We start from the raw sequence: 9,616 nt of genomic DNA on the forward strand, positions 1-9,616 counted from the left end.
CTTTACAAAAGTAGCAAAGAACTACAGTACTTTTAAACGTGTTTTTTTTTTCTGGTTTCATGCTCCCCAGTTCGAAGAACGCAAATGATTGTCATTACCTGCTAGCGGTGCTCGCAGGCTCACACAGGACGCATGCACGCATACAGGTACCAGGCATGTGGGATGTGACGTCACACTACCCCGCACAATGGCGCGGTAGTAACGTTCAACTTAAAAAAAAACTTTTTCTCAACATGTGAGAAACGATTGGACTATAAATAAGCTATTTGAAATTGGCCTACTCTAACAACTCTCTAGGATCATTCATGGCTCTTCACCGAGTGGAAAATGGGCATACTCCGGTGTTGTTTATGTAATTGAAAGCCGCTTGATGGTGAATGCTTGGCAGAGCGGCTTTGGGGTTTCCTGCTATGAGGAAGTACCGTGGCTGCAGGCTACAGAGAAAAATCGGACTGGCTATAGTTCTGGTCATTCTAGTGTGCTATATCGTGTGTTTAGTTACGCATTCAAATGGGTTTAGAGAAAACACGAAGCGGAGTGGGGACGCTGACCTCTTAGAAAAACCTTACAGGTAAACTATGTTGTTATTGTTGTTTATTGTCTGCTTAAAGTCTTGATCTAGACGACATAACGGGACAGGGTTGGCGAGGGCTCGCACCATTAATTTTGTTTCGACTTTGGGGTTAGGGGAAAAAGAAGATTAAAAACTGAAAGCTCATAAGAATCAGACCACATAAAAAGGTGCCCGACAAGTTTTTCGAAAATTGCTAGCCGCTACGTCTACAATACGCCAGGCTTCTTTGTTGGAATAAATTTGAAACAATGATATAATCGTTTGCGAAGCATTACAAAAAAGCAAGTGAAATGTATAGGACATAAGGAATAATGTGAAAATGTGCTCCTAGGTTTCCACTGTCTCACAGCTGGGCTTGGCACGATGACGTCATTCATATCAATGACCTGGCCCCAGATCACGCCGTGTCAGCCCGAGCTGTACAAGATCGTATCTCCCCGCTGCCTGGTAACGAGTCCAAGTCCCCCTCTGTCTCGCAATACGGCGCGGAGTATGGGACGGGACCGGGGGGTAACGTGTTTGCTCTGGAGGGCGTGGAGGACTATATACTGAGTCGTGACAATCGCGAGCCGCAGAAACTCCAAACGGCTCAGCTAATCAAAAGGTAAGGCAAAAAAAAAAAAAAAGAAGACACTCGCATACGCGCCCACTGAATCCCTGACTTACACAAACTGGCCTTCCCCTAGGACAACCCGTCATTTACATGCAGTGCTGTACACATAGCCAACGTGAGTGAAAGGTTTGTCTTTCGGTGTATCGGAGGGGTATTTTTTATGCTTCTTTTTGCATATTTGACTTGACCCTCTCCTGGTTTCCGTGTGTTCTGTGGACCATGGACTGCGTCAACTGAAGTATAACGAGGTGTGATGTAATGCTATAATGGCCCCAGTATGCACAAAGCACAACACATAAATTTTTACTATATTCGTAACGTCTGAATGATGAACCAATACAGTGAGCTTCGTATAAATCTAAGAAAACGTATTAGTTACTAACGCCAGACTGTCGGGGTTCCATTCTTTGAATATTACTCCAAAGCAACTGCAACAATTACCCTGCTAGCAAGCTGAGCTTTCTTCCTGTTTGGTCCAATCGGTTCACTTAGCCGTGTCGCGACTCTGTTCTTTCCTGTTCTCGTTAGAAACAAACAGGAAGAAAGCTTCTAGCAGGGTACAACAATTCGCACTAAGGCAAATGGATAATATAGTTATTTTCATTAAAACACTCTTATGACAGACGTGCGTGCCAATAACAGTAACTGTACTTTTTGTATTGAAGGATCGAACGCTGCACTTACCCGATACAAAACGTCTTACTACTGAAAACCCACTACACCGGAAGTGACGTTATCAGCAACATCCTCAATCGCTTTGCGGACCTTCGTGACCTAAAAGTCGCCATTCCAAATGGTGGCGTCTCGACGTTTTATTGGCCCGCTCGTTTCCATTGGCGACACCTTGATCTGGGGATCTTAGACGGAGCTTTGCCCAACGTACTCACGTGCTATGCGCGGTATAACGGCGAGATCATGGACCAGATCATGCATCCGGGGTCTGCATATATCTCCATCATCAGGGAACCTTTGAAGAATTTCGAATCCACATTTCGTAACCTGGATTACGCATCTGCACTGGATATGGAAGACCCAGACCCCATGGCCGCTTTTCTCGAAAATCCTAAGATGCACATTGAGCACGTGATCAAAATGAGGATGTTTAAGGTATATTTGTGGGGAAGTCGGTGGACCCTTGATTGATCTAAGGATGTTAAACACAATCAGTGCCAGTGATTTGTTTCACCAAATAATCGTGTTTTTCTTATTTTAAGGACCCTCTCAACTTGATAAAAAATGGGATGTTCTTTGATCTTGGATTGAGAACAGCAGACTATCACAAACCTGAAGTTGTAAAAGACGCCATACTAGACATCGATGCCAAATTCACCTTGATACTTATCTACGAGTATCTTGACGAGTCCCTGGTGATGTTAAAACGGAAGTTATGCTGGGAGCTAGATGATGTGGTGTACCTCAAGGCTCAGTACTTGAACCATGAACACCATGCGAGAAAATCTTTTAGTTCAAGCGAAAAAGCAGCTCTAAAAAATTGGAGCAAAGCAGATGTCGCATTATACGAATATTTCAATAAAACTCTTTGGCAAAGAATATCATACGAGGAGCCGGAATTCTCAAAGGATTTGGCCGTGTTTCGGGAGAGACAGAGAACAATAGAGGCAGACTGTAGCAATTACGAGCAGACTGCTGGATCTGCGCTCGGACTGAATGGCGACATGAATCAATATCTCTGTCAGAAAATGAAACTTTCTGACGTAAACTATTTGCAATATTTTCGAGCAAAACTTACGGCATTCAAGCTCAGCAACGTGTATACTTAATACTAACTATAAACTTTCTGTTTATAACAGAAATATGATAGGATGCGCTAAGCTGCAAGGGCATACAACGAGCCCCCCTTCTCGAAACACATTAAAATGGCATTTTTCGTCGTTTGAATATGTTCTGATGCCGAAAATATCCATTTTAAAAGTTGCTGGGGAAAAAAGTATCTGTTCCTTTTTCCCAGGAGGGACCATTCCTTTTTTTCCAAGCCAGCATTGGTTAGGATTTTTTTCCCAGCCAGTGGTTAGGCGGCATTTTAGCACATGAATATTTGCCCGTAAAATCAATCGGGACGATTTTTCCCAAGCATCCGCTCCAGCGCCCCTAAAAATATTCCCAGCACAACTAGTTTTTGCTATCAGAACCATTCGGGACGTTTTTTTTTTCAACAACCGAGGGGTTTAACATCTTTCCCACCAGCAATAAAAAACGGGATACGGAACAGATATTTTGCGGAACAGATCATCCGTTTTTTATGCTTTTCCCCTCATCGCGCTATCGAACTATTGTCACTACGGAGAATAAAATCCAATGGACTGCTGGGACCAACCTGAGTACCAGGCTTTTCTGCAGTGTCCCTAGAGGGCCTGAAACTCAGCAGGCTTTCGGAGACCCAGCGGTCTTTGCGGGCACCCCTAGACGACTCGCGACAAGAAGAAAACACTTGATAAGACTGAGGCTATAAACATAAAATGATAGGAAAGGCTGGTCTTATATTCTGCGAGGCAGTGACGGACAATGTAAATATTGAGAAGCAATGATTAATAAAACTCTGGTTCGGATGGTAGCCTGCACACAGGCGCTAAGGACTGAACGCAAGGGAAGCATTCTCATGTCATGGCACGCCATGACAAAAAAACAAAAACAAAGAAAAATAAGTGACTGGACGCGAGGATTGCTGCACAAATATTCACGTTTATACAGTGTTGGCGTCCGCGTGCGATTTTCCGCTTGAATATAATGGTGTAGACCGCCCGCTGATTACTGAATTATCACAGTACAAATATGGGTCAAAAAAATCCAACATATTGTTGTTAGACCAGGGCTGTCATGAATTGTTTTAGCCAAACTCAATAAGATTGCGTAAATCTGCGCCAGAGATTATGATATTAGAGCCTCTGCTTTTATATCACCGTAGCCGGGCGACTAAGTCCACAAATAGACCCTCTTTTCTTTATTTGTTGACCATATCGCCTAGCGACGCACTGTGCATGACGTCACGTGTACCCAGCCGTGTCATGTGTGTTCCATTGTATCACAGAGTGTACCAAAAGGAAATCTATTGAGACCACAATAACACATCGCTAAACGCTTTCCCTCCCAATATTCCCTGGCACGAGGCGAGTAATCATTAAGGAGTATTTCTTGAACTTATTATAGCAGCTGAAAAATCCCTCTGATCGCCATATTGGAACGCGAGGGTTGTTGGCTCGAATCTTGAACCATTCACAGCTTCACTTCCGAATGGGTCCAAATTAACAGTCATGACCATCCAAGATATGGGCAGGTATTTAACAAAATCGTCGTTTGCCAATGCTTCTATAGAGAGCTCTCTAAGTCTAGTTGCATTCCATAGTTATTCTTCCCCGCCATATGACGAAGAGGAGGCAGCTTCGGTCGCGGTGGGCACATCAGCGGCAGTTGTTCTTGTCACTTCTCAGGATCGAGCTAACGAATCTGGCCCACAATTTGAAGATGAAGATTTCCTACCAGTAAGTTTTAAGCCAAGTATTTTCATTGAGTAACTAATGGTGCCCGAAAAGCTTGAGATTCGATGAAATGATAAGAATCACTAAGCTCACTGCTGGCGATGTTGTTGTGATGCGGTGTTGGCGGCAAAAATCCATTGTCGCGCGAAATAATATTTCGTTTATTACTTATAAACGTAGTGCAGCTGAAAACGGCTGATGTGTTGTTAATAAAAATAAAATCCAAATGTTGTTTGAGCTAACCAGCGTTTCCTAGATGCTATAGTAATTGTCCTGTTTCTGTTCGGGCATACCTCGGTAGTCAACAAGGCTGTTGCTTTGTTTATTTACTGTACTTGACTGTTATTTTTGCATGTGTTTTGCAAGGACCCCTTTTAATATTGGTCGTATTATAGGATTGGTCTGCAAGAAATATATAGTTTTTTTAAAACAACTATAAAAAATTGTGTGTATACACCTATTGTTGCACTCGGAGAATTTGCGTATCGTAATCAGCAGTGCTTCATGGGTATAAAGTAAATACAAATCCAGGTTTCAAAAGCTGTAGAATTCTTGTTAATGTTCTTCTGATCATTCACATGGCCTTCAGGTACAAGGGTTCTGTCGTTTATACGCTACCCCCATGGGTTATTACACATGGATTCTCACGGGTGCAACCATTTTTGAAATAGGTGTACAACACACTATATACACCCGGCCCTACCAATCAATAAAAATCGATCATCGGAAACTTATCGAATTAATCATTATAAATCAATATTAATCAGTTGATTATTATTGATTGATACTGGAAATCGATAATAATCAATACTCACAGCCCAAGAGTACTCAATCATATTGATTATTATTGATTAATATGGGGTTTTATCCATTTCCTTTTTTTTAAACCTGACCACTGGAAATTTGAATCTGCAATCACCTTCACCGTATGAACTTGGAATGATACGTCATGCTTTTGCCGTGCTGAACCTAGTAATTGATCATTCAGGTAGACACAATGTTGATTCAGATGCTGCACCGATTGCGTCGTTCCAAGGGGTAAAAAGGTTACTGTTGCATTGCAAAAATGTCTCTATGTTTGAAACAGTTTCGATCTTTTGCAGTGGCGCACGCAATTGATTTACTGTAGACGTCAAGCTTCTCATGTGCCAATATAATTAAATACTTTAACAATTAGGTTTGACACGGCAGAAGCGTGATGCAAATATATCTTGTATATCTTGAATGTGGTTTGCAAACGGTAAAATTGAGTCCTTTTGAAGCAATTTAAGGACTTGCCTTGTTTATCTTACCTTGTCTATCTGGTTTTATTTTTTGAATAAACACAGTCAAACAATTGATCATGACGGTTAAGGGTTAAGGGATTATTATTCATTATTGGAATTATCAATTGGTAGGGCCGGGTATATACAGTGCACAAGTTATAATTGCATAACACAAATTTGCATGCATATTATTTATGTATATATATATTCGTTACATTAAATAAAATTCATAAAGTATTGTATTTTTGTGAATAAAGTATTTTTTAACCACTTTAGACTATTCATATAAAAATACCAAACTCTCTATCTCTTTCTTTTTAACTTTTAGCTGCTTTCATCAAAGTACCGCTACTGCAAATGGCATGAGCTGGATGATGTTGATGTTAGGGGGAATATGCTCAAATCACCAAGAGTACGAAGAGGTATATGTTCTATCAATGCTGCTGTGTTAACAGCATTATTGATCATTCTGTATTATCTGGGGACAATTTTGAATAAATCATTTTGCTGAGGGTTAGGTAAATGTCAATAGAAAGATAAGATAATCAACAGGGGCCAGTTGCACAAAGCCTGGATAAGCTATCTGCCGGATAGGCGCTAACCACCGGTTAAAATCCCTATTCATTTACCTCTTAATGGCTTCCCATTCCCATGGTAAATATGCAAAGCGCGCGCTGTTTTTTTTTTAAACAAAATGGCGACCGTAGAAGGAGCTACACAAGTGCCTGAAAACAAGCAGTTTATCGAGGAAAAGTGCATGTAAATCATGGAATGATCACAGGGGATATTTTTTGCTTCTTTCTGTCTTTGGGAGTTACATTTCTCGACAGAACGGGCAATATAGTTTGATTCCAATCCTGCCAGAGCTGCATGTAAGTTCGTAGTTTATTGTGAATTTACCAACTGGAAAATTCATTGTTTGCATGTGTTTCAGCTTTCACTGTGTCTATAATGAATCTAAATTCTGAAAATAAATTAGAAAGCAAGACGCCATCTTGTTTTTTCTTCACATTTATTCGGTGGATAAGATTTTATCCGACCTCTATCATCCAGTTGCCACTTGGCTAACTTTTATCCGCTGGATGAGGATTTAACCGGTTGATAAGACTTATCCAGGCTTTGTGCAACCGACCCCAGATCAGGCCGCCAAGCCATCAGGGGTCAAACAAAGGGAGATAAGCCAGAATCAGCCAGGGTTTGCTTAGGAAGGATGCTCTTTCATAGATATCATAAGTGAGGAGTTTAAGATTCTTAAAAAATAAATATTTTTGGCAGCTGGGGACTGGGGGGGGTACATGCCTACTGCGCCCACTCCCAGCTATTTGTCAGTGGGTGGGCCATATACTGTACATAAATGATTGCTTAAGAAATACTCTATTCATGCTCTTGCCTTTTTTTCCCAGCTCCCAAGGGTTATAAACTTGAGGCAGTCCGCAAGCTAGAGCTTGAAGAAGGGATGGAAAACTCAGATGAGGAAGATCACAGGCAGTTGCATGTTCCACTTAGAAGGAGAAAAGCCAAAAGAACTAACCATTTCAGAAATAAAATGGAGAACTGGGAGAATGCTGAGGTAAGAACTGTCACTTCTCTATGAAAGACTAAGGTTTCTTTAGACTATATTGTTTATTTTTAATGTATTTTAATGATTGTTGCATTGCTTTTTGGCCACCCCTAATAATTATAATGATTAGTCCTTACAGTAAGATCAGTAAGTGCATTGAGAAAAGCATCAAACGTTTGGTGATGTTTTTGAAGTTCTAATTTTTTGTTTCTCAACAGTCTGTAAACTTGTCATATCAAGACTTGGGTCACCCCTTCCAGAAGAAAGAATTCCTGAGAGTGCTAAGAAGACTTATTCGCTGTGAGAACATTCAGCTTATGGATAATGCCTTGAAAGATCTAAATTCAGTTGGACTACCAAGGTACACAATCGTTTTCTTTTTTTCTAAAAACTTTTTTTTTCTTTTACTCAGTAATTTGAAGCACAATATTTTGTTTTGTGAGGGAGGGAGGGTCGTCCCCCAATTGTTTTCAAGGACAGCTAACCCGTGCATACTAATTATCACAGTGTTTAATTTCACCGTCACTCTGCCTTTTTGTCTCCACATCAAATTACTTATCAGCTTTAATCCCATTTGTAGGTGTACACATCTTTACCTTCAAAGAAACTACATCAGTGATTTGCGAAAACTTCCAAAGGTCCCGATGCTTGAGCACCTGTCGTTACAGCAAAACAGTATCGAGTCTCTAGCTGGTCTAGAACTGCTGAGAAAAACAAACATCAAGTCATTGATCTTGAAGGGCAATCCAATCGAGCTGGACCCACATTACAGGCAAATGTAAGTAAAGAATTAAAAACTCCAGCTTTGGCAGAGCTTGTGTTTTTGTAAGTACAAATAAGAAGGGCTATGGAATCTTGATCACTTGCGATTTGGTGCAAGGCTTAGATCAACTTCCCAAATGGAATACAGGCTTACATTTCTAAATACAAACCTAATGCGGAAGCCCGTTTGGAAGTTTTGGTGATAAAGAACAGAAGTAAAAATAAGGTTGAGGGTAGCATGGTTTTGGAGACTTTCCAAGCAGACCGGGGTTGGGGGTGCTTCCCATCCCCTGTTTTTGTTGTTAAGAAAAAGCAAATGGGCTGACGAAAGGTCCCTAGGAATATTGATTCTCAAGATTCTCAGATTTTAGAGATTCAACTTCTTGTTCTTAGATCTTTCTTGAATTGACCATTGCTGCCCTCAAATAGCAATTCGCAACACATATTTTGTGTATTAATCACAAAAAGAAAGCTAAAAAACGGGTCATTCAAATACAAGAAATGTATAAGAAATTCTCGTTGAATTTTCCTGGGGGATTACAGGAAATGTATTAGGAACTTTTTATTTTTTGCTGGGAGATGAAGGCTAAAAACCGGGAGTATCCTGGGCAAAAACTGGGTTGGCAGGTGTGCATTTTTTTCACTTCCACCATACAGAATTTTAATTCAGACAAAAATAATATCATACCTACCCCTAGAATATATTGAATTAAAAAATGCAAATGCAAGTATTCCCACGTATTCTTTGATATGTTGGATAGGGTTGTGGCAGTACCTTAATTTTTATTTTTGTTGTTCTAGGGTGTTTAAGGTTCTACCAGACCTCTTACTTCTAGATGGCGTCCCTAAGCTTGAGAGTGACGTGGAAGACTCATTGCAAGCAACTATTGCTAGAACTTGCATAGTCTCCTAGCACAGGCCCCTTCTAAACAATATCAACGACATTTTATACATAACAGGAATAGAGGCAATGCAAAATATTTTGATAATTATTTAATTTGAGCTTTGTATATACTGTACATAAAAGACATTTTAATAATTTTATACAGATAGATGGTTTTCTAGAAATCAGTTCTGTCAAAGAATATACAAAATAAAGATATGAAAAACGCATCGGAGTGTTTGTCAGATTATAAGCAGCATTATATGCCTTATTCTATAATTTCGCGCGACTTTATTTTCGCGAAAATTTTCTCAGCATATTTCGCGAGTTTTAAATTTCGCGATTGTGGAGAAAAATTGTGTTTGCAGAGGATTTAAGTTTGAAAATTTGAAGCTAACCAACAACTTAAACAGGGCCAATATATTGAAACAAAACCAACACACTGTCCCTTAGCAATTGTACCC

At 40.2% G+C, this 9,616-nt stretch overlaps 2 protein-coding genes across 2 annotated transcripts; both read left to right on the top strand.

Moving 5' to 3' along the window:
- The first annotated feature begins 160 nt into the window (after positions 1 to 160).
- LOC5509045 (galactosylceramide sulfotransferase) lies at positions 161 to 3,796 on the top strand. The gene is made up of 4 exons (XM_001629544.3): positions 161 to 571; positions 906 to 1,178; positions 1,853 to 2,294; positions 2,402 to 3,796. Exons 1-4 carry the CDS (start codon positions 378 to 380, stop codon positions 2,966 to 2,968), a joined length of 1,476 nt encoding a protein of 491 aa, XP_001629594.3. The 5' UTR covers positions 161 to 377; the 3' UTR covers positions 2,969 to 3,796.
- Positions 3,797 to 4,159: 363 nt separating this feature from the next.
- Positions 4,160 to 9,382, top strand: LOC5509025 (acidic leucine-rich nuclear phosphoprotein 32 family member A). Its single transcript, XM_032377882.2, has 7 exons — positions 4,160 to 4,479; positions 4,549 to 4,684; positions 6,275 to 6,368; positions 7,350 to 7,516; positions 7,726 to 7,868; positions 8,088 to 8,285; positions 9,071 to 9,382. The coding sequence occupies exons 1-7, from the start codon at positions 4,457 to 4,459 to the stop codon at positions 9,180 to 9,182; spliced, it is 873 nt and encodes a 290-aa protein (XP_032233773.1). The 5' UTR covers positions 4,160 to 4,456; the 3' UTR covers positions 9,183 to 9,382.
- The last annotated feature ends 234 nt before the right edge of the window (positions 9,383 to 9,616 follow it).

Source organism: Nematostella vectensis, chromosome 3, assembly GCF_932526225.1.
Source record: "Nematostella vectensis chromosome 3, jaNemVect1.1, whole genome shotgun sequence".
In the NCBI taxonomy this organism is placed as follows: domain Eukaryota; kingdom Metazoa; phylum Cnidaria; class Anthozoa; order Actiniaria; family Edwardsiidae; genus Nematostella; species Nematostella vectensis.

Excerpts from the sequence above, each read along its gene's own strand:
- LOC5509045 (XM_001629544.3), top strand. The coding sequence starts at position 378 with ATGCTTGGCAGAGCGGCTTTGGGGTTTCCTGCTATGAGGAAGTACCGT. Across the intron at positions 572-905 it reads CTCTTAGAAAAACCTTACAG|GTTTCCACTGTCTCACAGCT; the intron begins GTAAACTATGTT and ends ATGTGCTCCTAG. Across the intron at positions 1,179-1,852 it reads ACGGCTCAGCTAATCAAAAG|GATCGAACGCTGCACTTACC; the intron begins GTAAGGCAAAAA and ends TTTGTATTGAAG.
- LOC5509025 (XM_032377882.2), top strand. The coding sequence starts at position 4,457 with ATGACCATCCAAGATATGGGCAG. Across the intron at positions 4,685-6,274 it reads AAGATGAAGATTTCCTACCA|CTGCTTTCATCAAAGTACCG; the intron begins GTAAGTTTTAAG and ends TTTAACTTTTAG. Across the intron at positions 8,286-9,070 it reads GACCCACATTACAGGCAAAT|GGTGTTTAAGGTTCTACCAG; the intron begins GTAAGTAAAGAA and ends TTGTTGTTCTAG.